The following is a 21,901-nucleotide window of genomic DNA, read 5'->3' as shown; positions in this document are numbered from 1 at the left end:
AACCGATATTCAATCACACAAAACTGGACACCTTCACTTTCCATTGATTCATTAAAGACACCGCTTCAAACTCGCTACCAATATTTCTGTTCAACACTGATTTTAACTTTAACTTTAACTCTACAATTCAATGTTATTTTACTCCACTAGGTAATGCCCTACAAATCACATGCTAACCCAATCAAATTGAAAACGCATTGTTCATTTCGATCGCACCAATATACCACACGCTTTATCAGAAACAAATTCTGCTGCTCCAGACGTAAATCCGAAAACACTTTCACAAGAATCCCATTGGCTTCATACAATTTATGAGTTCCCGATGAACAACCGACAACGATCATGACAATGAATTTTTGAATGGACCGTCATAGATGTAGATTTTAAAATGACTTAAAGCATGTATACCACAAAGAGGGATTTTCTGTGGCTTCTCTGCTCTTGCTCTGGAAAATGGTCATTTAGGCTATAATATAAAGCATGATCCCACGAAATTTGGCGGAAATCGCAGCATTACTAACAAAGTTATGATAGGTCAAATTTATCGGTTCAGTGCAAATTCATGGCAGTAGCACGCGAAAGTGAATACTCTGACATTATATATGCATATATATTACGCGCTAGGTACCAATGGGGCAAATGTCTACTCAGGGGTTTTTATATAAGAAATACACAAAACCTTTCATACTGAAAGCATCTAGCTTCCGGTTTCCGAACTTGTTCTCTTTTGCTAATTAGGACTGAGTATGTCTTCTCAAAGGCAAATCCAACCATTTCCCAAAAGATAGTTCGATCTTAGTACTTCATCATCACATTGCTCATAAGATTGGGGAAATGCAGTTTGCCTATCATTCATTAAGGAATCATTTGTAATGCACCGGATATAAAAAATCATACATGGTGCAGTTAGTCTCAGTCCGAAGACAAATATGAGCATTCTCGAAAACCATATTATGAAACTCACTTTACGACTAGATAAATGTCAAAACTAGTACCTACTTCATAAAATAACATATAAAGCTTTTCACTTAACACTATATATGTATGCCACCTTTGCGTGTATAGCTCAAATTTCAATTGAAGGGATGGAATGGTTGCAATAAAAATGCCTATGATGGACAAACAGGTAGTCGGGTAGGCAGACAAACAGACACAAGACCTTAAACATCACTACTACACTAAATAAACCGTGGCCAGGAAAAACAAGTCGGGAAACCGGATGCTGGACGCTTCAGGTACGAAAGGTTTTGTGTATTTCTTAGTACGTAGCACGTAATATATGCATATATTATGTGAGAATATCCACTTTCGGATGATATTGACATTCATAGTCTCGAATTTGCAAAGAAGCGACAACTTTGACGTATTATAACTTTGTTAGTAATAGTGCGATTTCCACCAAACTTAGCAAGATCATGCTCTATGTTATATCCTATATTGTTGCGAAATTTCGTAGTCCTAGCATGAACTTAAGGGGGTCTTGCAGCGAATTACTAAAAATTATAGTAATATACTATTATTAACTTTATTTGTGCAGATATCAGTGTGGAAGGTATTTCGAAGCCCAGACACCATATAGTGGCAGCCTCTTGATTTTTTTCAGATTTTTCGGTTTGGTAGTTTCTGAGAATGGCCCCCGTAAAGGAATGGTCACCTTCAACCCTCCGCCCTCCCCACCTTTTCAACAAATGTCAAAACTAAGACCGTCTTCGAAAAGTACTAACCGAGACCTTTAATTTGACACCCCACATGACTATATTTGATGAAAAAAAAATTTACACCCCCTTTTGCATGTATGGGGACCCCTCCTTAAATTCATCATTAAAGGATGTAACTCACTGTATGCGTGAGCGTTCACAGTTCCCAGCTTTCCACCAAATTTGGTGTCAATCGCTGCAACCGTCTCCGAGAAAAATGCGTGTGACGGACAGACAGACAGACAGACAGACAGACAGACAGACAGTAAACCGATTTTAATAAGGTTTTGTGTTTACACAAAACCTTAATTATTGATATACACATATGTGTATACATTCGTCTTAAAATTTAATAGCAGTCAGGGCTGAATTAACCGACAAGTGCCAGTAAGAGTAACATAACATAGTCAGAAGATACTTTGCTCGCTAGATTTTAATAGACTCACATTTCGTACATTTTATATTTGGATTTGGGTACAAACTCCTCTTCACTTTCATCCGTTAAAGCTTCTATTTGCAGCTCCAGTTTGCTAGCCCATTTCCACTAACTAACTTTTTTGCAGTTATAAGGATAAAAATCCTTCTTACAAATTTTGCATGGTCCAAATTGTGACATTTAATTTTAGAGCACGTTTTTATTCCTGTTATGCTTCCATTTCAAAATTTTAGTGCTGAAATCTGTTGACGCCTATTTAGCTTTCTGTAGTACACTGCGTTTTGCGCTTTGAGAGATTACATACGTAACCCTCTTTTTCTCTGCAAGTCTGCTGCTCGAGTTAGTAATTGTAAAATTAAGAAATAGGTGCTTCTGATGAATTTTATTTTTGTATTTCTAGCCCACATTGGGCGCCATTTAAGTCCTAGAAATACAACTCACAGAGCATTCTGCGACGCTTATAAATGTACATATCATCCGTTATAGATATGTCCTGTAACTCATTACAAGCTGGATATTACCAGCTAGATACGGAAGAAAGTTTACATTCCCTTAATAGCTTTTTCCGATTTAGTGTGTTTGGAGGAACTGATGTTAGTGGTTTTCTCGTTTTAAAAATAGAAACATGTTTTGAACTTCTGTCATTTTTGTTCGAAAAATTCTTGAACTTGTGTTTGGAAACCATCGTATCCAACGTCAACCAAATCGAATTATCACAGACCAGCAAAATGATCAACGAGTGAAAGCATATCATATTTTCAGTAGAACAAATTCAAATTCTCTCGCTCCAATCATTGGGATTGAGAAGAAAACAACAAAAGTGCCGACGACCATTATTTCACAGGAATATGATGAATATTTCCAAACTAAATAAAAGTTTTAAAAGGAGTAAGTAGCAAAAATTGAAAAAACAAATCAATTTTAGTTGAAAATAAAATCCAACAACTAGAAGTATTTTAAAAAAAATTATTGAAGTTAATTGTTATGACCTGTGAGGTGATTTCCCATATGGAGGTGGTTTACCATATGGATAACTTTGCTATCCACTCCCCTTAAAGGTCGATGCGAATTTTATATTAAGTATAATGAAAGGGGAGTAATTAAGTTGTTTTGAAAAAAAGAAAAAATAGGTTTGCACTTAGATGTCCTTTCATATGTTTATAGCGTTAAGATGGCTTTATTCTGAATAAACACTTACTTGATAGATGATTCATTGATTTTTCGAAACCTTTACAAATCCTACTCTTTTAACATTATATAAATTTGCACCTCTCTCTATTTCAGGGCCAATAATGTCGCCATGGCGAACACACAAAATTTTAAAAATGTTTACCGCTGCCAAATCATTCTGTTCAACGACAATCGCTGCCATTTTAATTGCAATGACATTAACACTAACCGTATCACCAGCGACAACGTTAGCCGCTACATCGCCCAAACCAGACCATATGCCACCTGTAACTCAGTGCAAAATGTCCGAACATACATGCACAAATGGCAAATGTGTGCCATTAAACAAATATTGCAACAATGTCAACGATTGCGGCGATGGAAGTGACGAGCCCCGATTCTGCACACGTGAGCAAACGTTTACATTCTTCCATAACTACCTTAATGTCACGGGTGGAAGCGCATCAATCATTATAACGAATTTCTTTCACAGGATGCAATAGGACGTACTATGGGGATCAGGGGTTCACGTACTCTCTGGAACTACATCGACCCAAAGAAGATAAAATTCCTTACATTTGTCTGCTAACGTTTACAGCAGCTGGAGGAGTCCATGGAGACATTGTTCAGGTGAGTCTTAGTTCTACCCCGTTTAACATTGGAGGATTCTCTCGTAGAATTAGTGTTACCCACAAGTGTAAATTTTCACTTCACTACGTAGTATCGAAGCACAAGAGAATATTTAATATTTATTTAATGAAAAATCTGGCTGAGTTCACCATATCTTAGAAATAAAATCTAGCTTTATTCGGCAAAACCGCTACTTTCCTGATAGTTTTAAAGAATCATAACACCCAAAATATCTTTTGAAACTAAGATGCTTAGTAGTAAGTTCGCTATCTGAAATATATAAACACACATTGCACTCTCGTCAGCAGTCTGTAAATTTTCCTTCTAATTTGGTTAAGCTGGTTTTCCGAGCAATATTTAGTTGTACGAAACCAATGGGCTTCTACACGTTTCAATACTTACCATATTCCAGGCGGCGGTATAGACCATTGTCCAGGTGTCGCATCATTCGAATCTGTTCCGACAATCGGACAGCATTATCAGCACTAAACAGCGACGACATATGAAGCTAGTTATATAGTTATAGAGTTATATCAAGTACCGCTGAAACTTGGACGACTGAACAAAACATTTCTGATATGGGTGCCGGGGCACTCACACATCGCTGGTAATAAGGAAGCTGACAGACTGGTTCACCAAAGTTCTGAATCCACAGTGAAAAAAACATAGTGGTGGTCTCGACCATATGCAGCCAATTCTCTTCGTATGCAGCTGCCCGGCCTCCTCAGAGCTCAGACAAAGATCCTTGGTAAGGTTTTTCTCAACGAAGAATCTGCGAATCTTTATCTCTGGAGAATGATCTCAGATTCGTGAAAGCCTGCGAACGCCGTCGGTGAGAAGCCGATTAAAAGTCGATCTCCGAGGATAATACAATGCGCCTAGCAAAGGTCTGACTGCTTGGAGCTGCGGCTCCCCCCACTAAACTAAACTAACTAACTTCCAAAGTCTTTATGCCCTTTGCCTTAAGAGACACTAAAACTGACTATCAAATACCTTTACAATAATTTTCGCCTGCAAAGCTTCAGAGTATCCCATCCGTTTACATGAATTGCCACCCTTATCCTTTAGGAGAATGAGGAATTTGAAACCATTTCATTGTCAGATTCTCTGGCAATATCATTAACCTTGATCCGCTATCTATAGCTGGTTCACTGGTGAAGATTACCACCTCCGAGGCACAATATCTGGTCATTGACCGCCTTTGATTGCCCCACAGTTATTTCAGGGATATGTCCTCTCACAAACGTATTTAGAAATTATATGGTCCACGAAAATCAGAAAACTTTCGCAATCAATTCCGAAACGGACACTTTCTCAAATTCCAATGTTACTTAGTATTTCACCTCTAAAACAAAGATTGGATATCTAGACATTGGAATGCAGTGTAGATGCCAATGGGGCAGAACTTGATCTGTTTTAATTTGCAAATAAGTCAAGTCTTTTTCTTCCTCTTTAACCTTTGTTTCGTTCAGTACCGTTTGTTCTGCTCGGCGGGAGTAAAAAGACTCTCAAGCCCATATTTCGATCGGCCTTTAGGCCGCTTTTCATTGTTAATCTTAGCTCCCGGCCTCTCCCCCATATCGGCCGTTGATTTCCTCATTTCTAACATAATTACATTGTGGTTCACCACTCAGCAAAAGCAACGTCTCCTTCTCCATTGTCGTGAGACAACGAGTAAGTCTCCAGACCATAAAGTGTAATATCCCAAAAGAGACTGAGGTAGGTTTACGATTTTCAGCATTCATTCGTACTTCGACCCAAAAAGGAGACATTAATTCAAAATATTTGAATCGCTCAGCTCTCGGCGGATGCTTCGCTGACAAAAATATGGATTCTTTCATTAGGACTAGAGGAGTGGCGAAAGTGCACTTCCTTGAAGAATACCGAAAGAGGCACGGAATAGTTTTGACACACCTGTCACATTTCGAGCAATAATGCAATTGATGACCTCACTGGGCCAGAGTGATGGATGCCTCGTCTGCTCTATTACTTCTTGAACCAATTTAATTGACATATTTCCAATGTAACAGCGTTGTAAGCTAAAAAATGAAACCTGCTGTTATTGGCTTTGAAAATATGTATAAGTAAAACACTATGCACTCTGCGTTTGCGGGGCAAGTTTAGAAATATAAGTCTCATAAACGTTCACGCCCCTACAAAGGAGACTGCAGAGTCGGAGAAAGATACCTTCTACGATGCAGTTGAGCGGACCCTCGAAACCTGTTCCAAGTATGATATCAAAATCATACTTGGAGATTTCAACAGTCAAGTACGGACGGAGCCCGTACTCAGGCGATGCGTCGACTCCCATAGCCTACATAGGGGTACCAATGATAACGGACTGTGGATTATTCAGTTAGTAGTATCGCACGAAATGGTTGTTGGAAGTACCTGGTTTGCGCGGAAAGCGGTCCACAAACGTACGTGGGCCTCTCCAGACGGGACCACTTTCAACCAAACTAACCACGTGCTGATAGAGGTGGCGGCCTTGATGAATGTCAGAACATATTGGGGGACCAATATAGACTCGGACCACTATCTCGTTGGCATAGTGTTCCGAGCTCGAATTACGACACCACCTATAATCCCCTCTGACAATCAGGTGAGAGTGGATACCAAAGCCATTCACAACTCAGCCCTCCGCGACACCCATAAAAGGGAAATCGATGCCGCAATAACCGCAGTCAACAGAGATCCTGGAGATGAAGCATCAACAAATGATTTTCACAACCACCTCAAGAACGTTATTATTGATAAGGCCACAAAGATACTTGGCCTCAGCCGCAAGAAAAGTCGGAATCCTTGGTTTGACGATGAATGTAAGCTAGCAACGGAACGGAAGAATGCCGCATACCGAGTAATATTGCATTCTCAAAGAACGCAGGCACGCGCAGAAGTTTTGCCAACAAGTCAGCAAGATGAAGCCTTATACACCTCGATGCTCATCCTGCCGAGACACAGAAGGAAATCCGATTTCCGACAGAATGGGCACACTGGAGCGATGGGTTGAGTATTTTGATGAACTGCTCAACAACCAAAATATCTGCGAGTTGGAGATCCCGCCAACTGAAGACGACGGACAAATGCTGCCACCACCAAACATAGAGGAAACACTCCGTACAATTAATAATATTAATAATAATCGTTGGCGCAACAATCCGTGTTGGATCAGGGCCTTAAAGTGTGTTAGAGCACTTCATTCAAGACCGTAACGGTACACTACAGAACACTGTAGGAGGCAATGTGGTCAGCATTGCGTTCGCCCGAGATTATTACCCTGATTTGACTAAGGTACTCATTCACAGCTGAGTCGACTGGTATCCGACGTCAAATCACGATAGAAATTCCACTGCCACCAGTAAGATTTGAACCGCGACCTTCCGTACGACAGCCTTGCGCTCTAACCACTCAGCTATCCGGACACACACCGTACAATTCATCGGCTTAAGAATCACAAGTCGCCAGTAGCCGATGGAGTTACAACCGAATTGGTTAAATATGGAGGCGACCAATTGCACCAAGTGGTTCATCAACTGATGCTCAAAGTAACGAATCAATGCCTGAAGGCTGGCAACGAGGCATTATCTGTCTCATACATGAAAGGGGGGATAACACGCAGTGCAGCAATTATAGAGGTATCACGTTGCTGAGTACCATCTATACGATATTCTCCTTTATCTTGTTAGGCCGAATTGCGAATTGCCCCATACGCCTAGAACATCATTGGCCCATATCAAAAAAGCTTCACTCCAGGGAAATCAGCAACAGATCAGTTTTTCTTTGTGCGGCAAGCGATGAAAAAACTGTTGGAATATGGACATCAGTTGCACCATCTATTCATCGACTTTAAAACCGCCTATGATAGCATAGCCAGGGTAAAACTGTACGCGGCTATGAGAGAATTCGGTATCCCAATGAAATTGATAAGACTGACTAGGTTGACCCTGACCAATGTACGAGGCCAGATAAAAGCAGCAGAATCACTCTCGAGACCATTCAACATCAACAACGGTATACGACAAGGGGCTGCCCTATCATGCGTCCTCTTCAACCTGGCCCTGGAGAAATTGATTTGCGATGCCGATGTAAATGCGAGAGGCACCATTTAGGAGCTTGTATTTCCAAGTTGAACCGATGTTTATCCCTTCACTTTAATGAAAACTTAATAATATCTAGACAATTCGTCCGGAATTCCAGGTAAAATTAATAAAACCATAGTTTTCTGGCATGTTTTTTGTATTTTACAAAGTTCTCGTATTTAACAAAGTTCAAAACACAATTTCAAAAAAGTACTCCTATTATAAATCCGGGATATTAGAAATTATACTGATTTCCGTCCGTAACTATTTTCTTTCTGTACAAAACTCGTTCTTTTCACAATGACTGCCAACTGTCTTTTTTTACTTATTGTTATTGTTTTTTTCATCTGACATTTCTCGTCACCTACTCTGTTCTTCACTCTTGTAGCGAGGTCTGAACTGAGTGGAGCGCCGGTGACGTCATCTGTCCGCTGGTATTCGCGACATTCGAAATAAATTTCGAATGCCGCGAATCCTGCCGCGCCACAACCATCCTCTTCAAGTTCACCCAACTACTGGCCTACGCTGACGATATCGACATCATCGGAAGAACAACCCGAGATGCACAGTCTGCTTGCATCCAGATCGAGCAGGCGGCGCGAGATCTTGTACTGCACATTAATGAAGGCAAGACAAAGTATATGGTGGCAACATCACCGCCAAAACCAAAAGAACGAATCGTACTGGTCAAACAATGAAGATAGGAGACTACAACTTTGAAACCGTCGAAAATTTATCCTATCTAGGGTCGAAAATCAAAACCGATAACAGCTATGACGATGAAATCCGTGCACGGTTGTTGACCGCCAACAGAGCCTATTTCAGCTTACGAAAACTGTTTCACTCGAAAGGCCTCACCATAGGGTCAAAATTCTTACTGTACGAGACTATGATCTTGCCAGTCCTTATGTATTCCTCGGAGACTTGGGTTCTTAGTAAAAAAAACTGCAAATTCTGGACCGGAAAGTCTATAAGGATAATATCTATGGTAGAAAAAGAAGACGAAGCAGATCCTGCCTAAGATGGAACAATAGGGTAGGTCAGGACGCCAGACAGCTTTAAGAGATATCGAATTGGTGGGCCCCAGCGCAAAACTGGGGTGTCTGGAGTTCCTTATTAACGCAGGCCTAGACCGGATACTGATTGTTGCGCCGTTGATGATGATGATTTCTCTCGCCGTCCTGAGTATTCAGTTTATCAGGTCCTTGTTGTGGGCCGGTCAGATAGCGCCGATCGCTTTCTTTACTTTGGTTGACATTTTTATAAATTTTCTAATTGGTTAGAATTTTTCTGATGCAAAACTTAAGTTATAGGCGCTTATTATCACGGACCTTCGTTTGAACATCGTCATTCTAAAGCCAACTATCAGTGGGTTTCCCACGTCGTTTGAACGGTGGCTTTTTTGGAGTAGAGAGGAGAAATGAATTTACGCACACAGTGCTGTACCCCTGTCTCGGGCAGACTACCATCTAAAACACCTATCTGCTCAATATTGGACACTTTTTAAAGGTAGCTTAGCAGAACAGAACAGAAGGATGATGAGGAGCAACTTTGGTGTCAGAAAGGGTAAAATGGGGGCTGCATCTTACGAAACTATAATCGGCTTGTGTCTTGTAGGAAGATTAGACAATCGTTTAATAAATCATGTTTTGACCAATCTAATGTCGAAATTGACGATAGGCTCGCCGTTGCATGTATAAAGGCCTCTCTTCTCAACGTGTGTATGGTGCATAAGCGGTTAAGTCCTGAATCAGCATCGAGGCACTGGTTTGTGCGTCTCGAACTGATTTGATTATGCTTTGAGGCTGCCCTTGAGTTAAGAACCCTTGCTCATTTTTCAGCAGGACCTGGCCCTGCAATTCCACATCGACTGAGATGTCACCCCCGGTATTTTTCCCGAGAAATTCTAATTGGCGCAATCTTTTTTAACAACGACATTAAATGTTAGAGTTGAATAAGTCTAATAAAAAATCCGTCTCCCAGACGATTCGTTTAGTTGATCGTATGTTAGTAATTGTGAGATCTAAGAAATTCTTTTCTTTTCAAATGTTCATCAGAAAATTCCATCCTTCGATAATGTTACTTAATTTAAGGGGGAATCTCGAAAAACTAGTTTCAAGAATTCAGAAGAATACCTTGTATACGAAAACAGGAACAAACACTTTGAACAACTTTGAATCAGAATCATCCATGTTTGTGCCAAAGGAAAAAAAGGAGAAGGAATGTACTTATAGCTGTGGTCGGTAGAATACCGAATGCATAGAAATACATTAAATTTTCACTTCAAATATGTAAAGTTAAAGGTCACTCTTTGAATGAAAATCTGAAAAATGAGCCAGAGTGACATCTCACCAGCATCCTATAACTTGAAAAACCATATCTCCCAAATTTCGTCCGTTGTACTCTAATTAATTCCTAGTCAGTGGAAAATGTTCCTAACTATTTTTTGGGTCCACGGCACATCAGTTATTCTCTTTGATCAGCTCTAAACTGTTTGCTATATTCAGCAAGAAGGTCCTGCAAAACGGGAGAAGATTCTTCTATCAATTATACACGGTGCCCCGTTCACGATGATAGAAATTTTAATGGTGGATAGTACCACTTATTTATGAAAAATTGGTTCATGGAATAGGCACACTATCTTTTACTGCTACAGAGTTATAGCGTTTTTCCAAAAAGCTTGACCTTCCCAACAAAGTCAAAATTAAATCCCAGGTTTGTTACAATTTTCAGAAAGCAAAAAAAAATCTTATAAATTTTATATTTTTTCCATTGCAAGGGTGATCATCACTTCGAAGATGTAACTGTTCAAACTTTAAAGAAATTTCAAAATTAATTTTTCAAATTAATAAATTATTTTTTCCCATTGTTTACTAATTTTTTTAAGTATTATCACGGAACTTTGTAAACTCACTGTGTATTTGTACCAGAAATTCTGCCCCCCATTCACGCCAAGCTTGTCGAACTTCATCTTTGGTAACTACCGCAAAATTCATCCATGGAATGGTAAGATAGCTGGTAACTTCGGTGGCAATCGACTTAGCAAACGAGGCGAACCACAAAGTCCACCCCAATATTGCATTGTCTGTACATTCTCATTGGGGTTTTTGTGTGATATGAAAAAGCTTCACTAGTTCCTCCTGGAGTAGTTCGTCATACCGTCGCAACTGACTACAAACGGCAGAAAATTTGTGTTTGAATGTGTCCAAAATTTCTACTATGGTTTCTTCACTAGATATAGCATAGTTTGAATCAACCTTCTGCACTTTATTTTGTATCTCTCTGCCGAGAGTGCCAGTACTAAATTTATATCTGCCATTGATTGCTTCAATCAGTCGCCCCAACATTTAAAGGGAAACAGATCTTCTTAAGGCGAAACCTGACAGCACCAACTGTACCACAAGTGATTGTAAATGCAATAGCAACATAGCACACAATCAAGATATAATTTCAACATTGATTTGAAATAGAATTCTGGAAGTTGATCTGTATCCTGGAAACGCCTGGTCTAACTCTTGCCGACCGGCTTCGGCGATATCATCACGTTCAACATGACGGGATTGTATTGCTCGGGTGATAAAGCATTACTGGCCTGAAACCCGCTACACACTTACGTGTGCACCTTGTGGCAAGTGTCCGACGAATCTATGATGCAACAAGCGGCGCTATGATATTTTATCTGCTTCCGCCGGCGCTCAGAGATGGCGGTGAGGAAGACGGGGCGGCAACCCTGTCAGCCAAACCAAAACCAAGTGGCCGAGAAGAACCTCCATAGTGGTGGCACCGGGTGACGCTTTACTCACTTTGGCTTGCCGGCCGTGATGCAGTAAGCGAATGCTCCAAAGGCCTAATCAAAGCGATCAGACCCGAGTCTGCACGGGGACTCATCTGGAATGGCAAATTGGTCACGAAACCTCACCAGGAGTACCATGGGAACCGAGATAGCCCCCCGACTCTCATACTTCGGGTGAACTCCGGTTGTAAGTGAGTATAGCCCGGTTATTTGCGGTTCGCCCCCTAGTAGGAGTTTCATGGGGGTTGTTGGTTATTCTCAAGCGAGAAGAGACCTTCGGGCCTGGGCGTAGTATTGCGTTTCAACACGGGTGCCGTACTCCTTAGTTCGGTAGAGATTTAGGTAGGTCTTGCATCCACCAGTATGAATGCTAAGCCATGCACTTAGTATAGACTGGTACTGTTGTTGCTTGTCTCAGCGGGGCTCTCCAGACAGGTGTTCACGTAAAACCCTCAAGGACTCACCTGCTTCCGCCGTTGTAATTCCGTAGATGAAACGCACAATAAAGAGCCTCATTTCCTATTTCCTCAGTTCACTTTACCCGCTCCCTCTGCGAATTTGCTGACGAGGTCGTCACAGATTGTGGCTAAACAGCTATGGCAGGCTGAGCCATGCTCCTGGTCATCGTGGTGCCGTGAAGTCGAAACGCGTCACGATAAACGGTTTTGATGCTGTGCTGTCCGTTACTGGAGCCTGATTAGTCACTAAGTCCAATGATCCGTGTTATTATACCTTAAATCCCATTTTCTTCTTATTTTACGGTGATGAATTCCATATCCAAATCCCAGATATCGTGATAGCTTCCTCGATAAGTAATCTTTAAGACCACAAAATTCTTATACTTGCATCGGACTTAGGGCCGTGCATTTATATCAGAGGCTGGTGAATATACCCTCCCTCGATCGGGGCATCCGGATACCAAGATGTTCAACTCCACGTGCGACCGAAACTTTTATTTTACTTATTTCTATTCTATTAACTTTCCGTCCCTTTTCAAATTTCATCGCGATTTTGCTCTATATATCTGCATAATTCCTAACAAATTTGCGAACTTTTCTATATTATGCTTACTTTTTCTCTTTGTTTTCGACACCTTCGGTAACCTAAATCTAGAATTCGTCAAACAATTAATTTCTACTTCACCGCCCTCGAACCCTTATGCATCACTTGTCAAAGATGACCATCAATCATTCCATGACAATAGGCATGACTAAGGAATCTCCGATAAACAAGCAAGAAAGCGGCATTTACGCATGTTGTTATGTTGACTTCAAGCCAGGAAATTACTGTTATCGCTTGAGAAATTTGACATCCTCATTAAAGAACTTGAATTCTAACAATTATAATCCCGTTCCCGTCAAATTGAAATGATATGAAAGTGCGGCAATGAAAGGGGAAACTAACTAAGAAACCAGAATGAAAAAGGGATAACGCATTTTTCAGTTGAAAAAAACATTTAAAGGAGCCGCAGTGGACCGCTTGAGGCAAGAATTAGAAAATTAGAAAAGGCGCATCTAAATGAATTTGGATAATGAAAAATAACGCAATCCATTTACTTCCTTTTTATTCTCATAATCATTTCTGCTTGTCATCTTGGATCCCCATTCAGTTTCCTGTAATTCATTGCTACACAAGCAATAATGAATCAATACCGCTCCAATTGATGATTATACATATGTTACATTAAGAAAAACGATTCAGAAAAGCTTGAGCCTATGGATTCCCATGACACCAGATTGTTCAATCAGATTTTAGGCCCCGAATTCCGAAATGCACTCAAATATCATTATTACAGACGATGTTGATTTTATTTCCTTCGCCTCGCACGTTATACAAAAACCAACTAGCTTCAGCAGAATAATACCTAATATATTTTCAGTAAGCCTTCAGCAAATCCTCACACTCAATCCAATCAGTATCGACAACACTTGCTCACACTCTCGGATTTGAAAGCCGGCACTCGAGTGAAAGGAAAGGAATCCACTTTCATTCTTCCGTCCGAAAATTCCTCACCGTAAATTCTTTCCTGAATCTACACAGCTACGAGGATGGAAGAATATTGGATAGTCTCTAAGGGTACGAATTATATGCCTTGTTAGTTGTTCCAGCCTCCTTGCGGAGAAAAGAAGGAAGGCACGAGAGGAGAGAGCTATCAAAGCCTCACGTAAAGTTGGCCATAATTGGAACTGGTAGTTTTTCCTTGCTTGTCCTTCGCTTTCGCTTAGGTCCTTTGATTTTTATTATCATCTAGAGACCAGAGGCCATTCAAACGGAACCATCTATTGAAAAGATGTGCTGCACCAGATGCTTGGAAATTGTGAAATTATGTAAGAGGTGTAATATCATTCAAAGAAATGGCGCCCACTTATGTAACAAGAAGTGTTGAATTAACAATATTGTTATTGTAATGATGGGAGAGCTCTAAGGTTATTAAGGCCGGATAAGCAAATTGAAAAAAAAATCTGAAATGGTGTTATTCTTTTGGCAACCATAAGAGCAATTGAAATGGATGAATAACTAAAGTTGCTCAGACGATCGCAAAGCTATCAATGGCCCTCAACCATAGTATCACACTTCACTTCACTTCTAAGTGCCTACCACCTACAGCTTTTTGCAGCCCACAAATTCGTAGGTTCCTACTTAGAAATCCTCCCTGCCAATGTTTTTCTCGCAAGATTTGAGTACCTGAGTTATAAGTACAACCCGCGTGCAATTACTCGTGTGTACTCAGAAAAGCATATTTCAATTTATTCTTTCGGGTTGATTGCTAAATGAGATTTGGTCTCCCAAATAAATATCCTCCGGCAGTCTGTCTAATTACCGCGTCCCGCAATTCGAAGACCTTAGCAGCGATCTGATATTTGCGACGATTTAGTTATCCCAGCTTCTGAGTCGTTTTACGATTCGATCGGATCGGATTCGTACGTAAACAACTCATAGCAGATTGCGGAATTTCATCAAGGTGGGCTGTCAAACAATTGTTGTTATGTTAAGGTCTCCTTACTTCTCCTTCCTTGATTGCTACTTTATACTATACTTTTTAAATAATTTCCCACTAAACGTGTCGATCCGTGTGTCTGAATCCAAAAATCAGTTCACCTCGAAATTAACTAGTTGCTGACCCACAATTTTCTATACCTTTTAATCATTTTCATTACCATCATAATCATCATCAACGGCGCAACAACCGGTATCCGGTCTAGACCTGCCTTAATAAGGTACTCGAGATATCCCGGTTTTGCGTCGAGGTCCACCAATTCGATATCCCTAAAAGCTGTCTGGCGTCCTGACCTATGCCATCGCTCCATCTTAGGCAGGGTCTGCCTCGTCTTCTTTTTCTACCATAAATATTGCGCTTATAGACTTTCCGGGCTTTATCATCCTCTTCCATACGGATTAAGTCCAACCTCATGTAGCGGGCCAAAAATTCTTCAGAGTATTCTCCTCTCGAACGCAGCCAAGAGTTCGCAACTTTTCTTGCTAAGGACCCAAGTCTCCGAGGAATACATGAGGACTGGCAAGATCATTGTCTTGTACAATAAGAGCTTTGACCCTATGGTGAGACGTTTCGAGCGGAACAGTTTTTGTAAGCTGAAATAGGCTCTGTTTGCTGTCAACAACAGTGAGCGGATTTCATCGTCGTAGCTGTGATCGATGGTGATTTTCGACCTTGGTTAGGAGAAATTATCAACGGTCGCAAAGTTGTATTCTCCTTTCTTTACTCTTCCCGTTTGACCAGTGCGGTTTAATGTCATTGGTTGGATGGTTTTTGATGCTGACGTTGCCACCGTATATTTTGTCTTGTCTTCATTGATGTGCAGCGCGAAATCTCGCGCCGCCTGCTGGATCTGGATGAAGGCAGTTTGTACGTGTCGGGTCATGTATCGTCAGCATAGGCCAAAAGTTGGGTGGACTTAAAGAGGATCATACCCGTCTCATTTACCTCAGCATCACGGATCACTTTCTCCAGGGCCAAATTAAAGAGGACGCACGATAGGGCATCCCCTTCTCATACACCATTGTTGATGTCGAATGGTCTTAAGAGTGATCCTGCTGCTATTATCTAGCTTATCACATTGGTCAGAGTCAGCCTAGTCAATCTTACCAATTTCGTCGGGAAACCGAATTCTCTCATGGCCGTGTACAGTTTTACCCTCGCTATCCTATCATAGGCAACTTTAAAGTCGATGGTGCAACTGATGTCCATATTCCAACAGTTTTTCCATCGCTTGCCGCAAAGAGAAAATCTGATCTGTTCTTGATTTGCCTGCAATGAAGCCTCCTTGGTATGGATGAACCTGGCTCGTGACATCGGAGGTAGGGGCGTGGTTAACGTGGCCGCACAACGTCATCACCAAGTCGACTCGCTACGCGCTTATTTTTACAGCAAAGAGCAGGCGACTCCCTTGCATGTAGCTGCCTGTAAGGCAGATTGTGGGCTGACTCCACTTAACTCTAAGGGTCGATCTTTCAGTCCTCTGAGTGGGGTGAAGTCGAACCAAGAGCGGATCGATGAATGGAAGTCGAAGACAATGCACGGTAAACACGTGAGTTGTCTTTGGCAGCCATTTGTCGATTAGCATTTGTCGAATAGATGGCTGTATGCTGAGGAGCTCTTTGCTGAGACGGAGAAGTTCAGGTGTGCTACTCAGGACGGGGTGGTTGCCGCCCAAGCTTATAAAAAGGTCATCATGAAAGAACGGGTGGAGAACGATCAGTGCAGAATGTGGTTCGGCATTAGAGACGTTGGACCATCTCATTTCTGGCTGTACTGTTATGGCACCGGTGCAATACATCACCAGGCATAATGCTTTATGTAAGGTTATCCATCAAAACCTTGGATATAAGCATGGGCTGATCACGGGAACATGTTATGAGCCGCAAGCAATACTTGATAGTTCTGCCTACTGCATGTATTATGACTAGGAAGTTCTGACTGATCGCCATACTCCACATAACAAGCCTGACGTACTGTAAGTTGACAAGACAGGACGCTCCGCGTATATTATTTATATTGCTATCACCCATAATAGCAACATCGAACGGAAATAGAATGGAGAAGAAGGTTAACTATGAGCCACTGGCTCGGAAAATCAAAGAAATTTGGCGTCCCGAGCGTTGTAGTTCCCATAATATTGTCAGCTACAGGTATTGTACCTAAATCCCTCTCGACTTCTCTTGATGCCCAGAGACTTTCGCACAGTCTGGTTCAAACCATGCAGAAGTACACCATTCTGCATACATGCTCGATGTTGTGATCTGCCGAGATTGTGACAACTCGGAATATAAATAAAAGAATAAAATTAATGTAAAACAAGGCAAACAAGGCTTCCCGCCTTGACGTTTCAGATATAAAAGGTTTTGTGTTTCCCTATGTGAAGAACATAACGCAGTTCCCCATTGACTGATAACATTGACTCAATGTATTTAAATCACTCAGTTCTGTTAGCGGCAGTGTCCTGCCCAGAACTGAGCGATTTAAATATCTCGGGTCAATGCTATCAGCCAATGGAGAACAGCATAATAAAATTGCTTCGCACATTAACGCAGCCTGGATGAAGTGGCATCTCACAACTGGTGTTCTTTGTGATCGACATATCAGCGAACGACTCAAATCTAAATGTCGTCCGTCCTGCCGCCCTCTATGGCTCTGAGTGTTGCCCGAATATAAAAGACAATGAACGACGTCTTGCGATAATGGAGACGAAGATGTTGCGTTGGACTTGTGGCGTGACACTTTTTGATCATATCCGAAATGAGGATATCCGCGATCGATATGAGGTCACACCGATCGTAGAAAAACTGCGAGTGAGGCGTGTTCGATGGTATGGTCACGAAATTCGTGCTAACGAGAATTCACTTGCCAAGACTGGTCTGAACATCGAAGTCGAAGGTAAACAACCGAAAGGCCGGCCGAAACAACGGTGGCTTGATACGGTGGATGGGTATTTAAAAGCCTCGAGATGGCATCGAAATCAGGAATTTGGTAGAGCCAAATGGCGAAACCGATCACGACGAGCCGACCCCGCTTGTGAACGGGAAAAAGACTGAAGAGAAAGTAAAAAATGTGAGGAGCGATGAGTGCATGACGTCTTTTAGAAAGCGATTTATATAAATAATTTGATGGAAAGCACTGTATTGACAATAGCCAACCTCATACGCTTCACACTCGGAGTTTAATATTATTAGCAGGATTTTTGGGTTAGGTAGTTTCCAAAAATGAGTCCTGTCTCACTTTAATTGCGTACAATTTGACTCCTTATTCGCAAACTTTTCAATTCACGCACTAACATCAGTTTCGGAAAGCACTAACCGATACCTTTCATTTCATACCCCACTATATTCCGTGAAAAAAAATTTAATCCTCCTTTGCACATGTGCGGCCCCTCCTTTAAACTCCACCTAAATTTATGTCACTCGCTGTTTGCGTGGGATTTCATAGTTCCCATATGTCCACCAAATTTCGTTCGGATCGGTTTTGTCGTTTTGGAGAAAAGTCCGTGTGACAGACAGACAGACACTGAGGAGGAGTGGCCAGATCTCCCATCAGGCGCGACCCCAACTGGCGGATTGAAGCATACCTATTGATGTGTAAATATGTGTTTTCTGACTGTGCATGGGCTAGTGTTTGCTCATCTCTGGTGCGCAGACAAAAATGGCTATGGGAAGGATACCCAGAACATAAAACCACACTGGAAGACAAGAGGAGGAAACTTACGGTGCAGGGGCTCGCAACCCCAGTACCGACGGCTTTTGGGAGTGAGCAAGCGGGCTCCCGGTCGTCGATATCCCTCGACCGCAGTGCCTCGGTGGTGGACAACTTGGCCACCTTGGCATATAATGCTACAAGTGATTTGGATCTAGAGAAGGAGATGTTCAAGCAAAGTACAACCTAAGAACACCAATAACAAGAGCAAACAAAGATGAACTGAAGGCAGATCGCTGGACAACAAAAACCATGATAACACCCCCACATATGTTAAAGATGCGCAAAAGCAGGAGGTATCCGGATAGCTCACTGGTTAGAGCACTAGGCTGTCATACGGAAGGTCGCGGTTCAAATCTCACTGGTGGCAGTGGAATTTGCATCGTGATTTGACGTCGGACACCAGTCGACTAAGCTGTGAATGAGTACCTGAGTCAAATCAGGGTAATAATCTCGGGGAGCGCAATGCTGACCACATTGCCTCCTACAGTGTACTGTAGTGTACCGTTACGGTCTTGAATGAAGTGCTCTAACACACTTCAAGGCCCTGATCCAACATGGATTGTTGCGCCAACGATTATTATTATTATGATATTATAAAAGCAGGAAGTACTCCATGACCAGGAAAGGAATCCATTCAAAAGAAGCGCGTCAACTATAAGATCTCCACCAATGTCGAAGACGGTAAAGGATAAGGTACAGTCAAGGTCTATAAACGCCAAAAGTAAAGGAGCGTATAAAAGGAGTAAGCCTGCCGGGGCTTATAGGGAGCAGAGTCCCGATCCGGAGGAATTACCCTTCACCCAGCTTGGGGCCAAAATAGTTGAGCTGTCCGAGTTTATCAATAACAAGCACAACGTGCACCAAGCCATAAAGAATATGGTGAGGGCTATTAGAGTCTTCTATTATATAATAGATCACAGATGGAGGAAAAGAATAATAAGGATACACCGAACCCCGCTGTGCCAACAGTATCACAAGAGACCCACGTGACGCCTAACCGTGCTAACATCGAATCCCGACGAAATAAACGAGTACGTGAAAAAGAGGGGGATCCTTCAAATAATCAGCAGGCAGAGAAAAAAAGTCGGACGGGACATTCTGAAAACCAACACCAACAGCTCAGAAGGAGGAAAGCGTACAGCAAATCTAGGAAACTCGACCAGCGTTGCGAAGCCCAAGACGAACGAAAACGATGGACGGACTAAAGTAACCAACAAAAAAGCGAAACAAAAAGCAAAAGTGCGAACTCGTCCAGATGCGATTGTTATCTCCAGTAAGGGCAATCTGTCCTACGCGAAGATACTCAAAAAGGTCATAGCTGATCCCGACCTAAAAAATCTGAGCGGAAATGTAAACAGAATCCGAAGAACCCAGAAAGGGGATCTCATGTTCGAGCTGAAAAGATCCAGCGGTGGCAAAACTGATGACTTTCGCACTCAAGTGAAAAACTCACTTGGGGAGAATGCCGCAGTGCGTGCCCAAAAAGATGAGATCTACCTATAATGTAAGGATCTCGATGAAGTAACATCGAAAGCAGAAATTTGTATTGCTCTGAAGGAGCAGAGCAATTCAAGTTGAAAGAACTTACAGAGGAGTCTGTTGTGGGCTTACGAAAAGCCTATGGTGGTACTCAACCGGCCACAATACGAGTACCAGCGGAGGCAGCGCAAATCTTGTTGGCTGCCGGAAGGGTTCGGATTGGATGGGTTTTTTACCGTTTAAGAGAACAAATTTCACTGAAGAGGTGCTTTAAATGCCTCATGTTTGGGCACTTCGCGAAGGCGTGCACCAGCAGCATTGATTGATCCGATCGATGCAGAAGGTGTGGGGAGAAAGGCCATATTGCCAGAGAGTGCAATAGGGACCCCAAATGGCTACTGCACGAAGTAAAACAGGGACAGGCTAACCGGCATATTGCCGGAAGTAGTAAATATCCCGAATTTAGGAAGACGCTCACTGAAATGAGAAAATGAGGTCTATTCAAATAAACCTGAATCATTGCAGGGTCGCTCAGGATTTACTTGAGCAGACCACGTTCGAATCTAAGATGGAAATTGCCATCATAAGTGAACCATATAGAAACCGTCACGGTGGCATATGGGTCACAGATTCGATTGTTGGAGCGGCGATATGGGCTTGCGGTCGACAGGCCATACAATGTACTGCAAGTCAGGCAGCCAGTGGCTTTGTGTGGGCGAAAATAAGTGGTGTATTTGTATACAGCTGCTATGCCCCACCAAGTTTGACACTATCTGAATTCGAGCAAATGCTTGATAATCTTGTTCTCGACGCAAGGGGACGAAGTCTAAATGTGATTGCTGGTGATTTCAATGCTTGGGACCTAGAGTGGGGTAGCGGAGAATCAAGTGCTAGGGGGCGCAGTTTATTAGAAGCTTTCGCGCAGATGGACATAGTTTTGGCTAACGAAGGTGCTGTAAACACCTTCCAGAAAGGGGGGTCAGGCTCGGTTGTAGACCTGACCTTTGTCAGCGCTTCGCTGGCGCGTGATATGTCCTAATGCGTCAGCGAACGCTACACCCACAGCAATCACCAGGCAATCGTCTTTGAGACATGTGTCGAGCCTCAGGCCAAAGAGATGTCATGCCCAAAACCGAAAAAGATTTCAGGCTGGTCTGCAAAATCTTTGGATGAGCAGAGCTTCTTAGAGGTGTTGTTGGATCAACCTGATATAGCAGGCGCCTCTACGGAAAGAGCTGTCCATCTGGCTCAATGCATCGCCAAAGCATGTGACGCGTCCATGCCTAGGAGGTGCGCATTCCCTCGTAGAAGACCAAACTACTGGTGGAATGATGAACTGACCGGCCTTCGATCAGCCTGCCACCGAGCGAGAAGAGCGGCTCAGAGGGCGGTAGGTAGAGTCGATCAGGTTCAGAAAGAGTGCGCCTATAAGGCAGCCCGCAAAATCCTCAAGCTCGCCATCCAGCGAAGCAAGAGGAAATGCTTTAAGGAGCTCTGCTCAAAAGTGGACGTAAACCCGTGGGGGAGAGCTTATGGAATCGTGATGGGACGATTCAGAGGCCGTTCACCTCCGCAGATCACGTGTCCCACCCTCTTCCTCAAAATCATCCAGGGGTTATTCCCCCAGCAGGAGGAGAGCACCGACACATTCCAACCACCTCTGAATGTGACGGCAATTCCGCCAGTCACCAGAGACGAGTTTGTGGATTCTATGCAAGAATAGGAGAGAATAAAGCCCCGGGACTGGACGGAGTACCGAATAAGGCCCTTAAGCTTACCATGAAATCCAGGCCGGACATGTTCGCTGAGTTGTTCGAAGCGTGCATGTCCGAAGTAATATTTCCAGCGGCATGGAAGCGACAGAAGTTGGTACTTCTGCCTAAGCCTGGTAAACCACCAGGTGAACCA

The 21,901-nt window shown here is 42.4% G+C and overlaps 1 protein-coding gene across 4 annotated transcripts in view; it reads left to right on the top strand.

Annotated features, from left to right (window-relative positions):
- The window catches only part of LOC119649946, a 542,569-nt gene that overhangs the window by 428,985 nt on the left and 91,683 nt on the right, over window positions 1-21,901 (top strand). For 2 of the 4 annotated variants that reach the window (XM_038052365.1, XM_038052364.1), the window contains exons 3-5: window positions 2,755-3,021; window positions 3,418-3,711; window positions 3,797-3,933. In XM_038052365.1, the coding sequence (XP_037908293.1) occupies window positions 2,982-3,021; window positions 3,418-3,711; window positions 3,797-3,933 (471 nt within the window). In that variant the 5' untranslated portion in view covers window positions 2,755-2,981. The remainder of the gene's footprint in view (window positions 1-2,754; window positions 3,022-3,417; window positions 3,712-3,796; window positions 3,934-21,901) is intronic. The other 2 variants (XM_038052366.1, XM_038052367.1) reach the window with 1 other exon arrangement.

Source organism: Hermetia illucens, chromosome 2 (genome assembly GCF_905115235.1).
Source record: "Hermetia illucens chromosome 2, iHerIll2.2.curated.20191125, whole genome shotgun sequence".
Classification (NCBI taxonomy): Eukaryota; Metazoa; Arthropoda; class Insecta; order Diptera; family Stratiomyidae; genus Hermetia; species Hermetia illucens.
The sequence above is the reverse complement of the archived record's forward strand: the minus strand, read 5'-3'. Positions and strand labels throughout refer to the sequence as shown.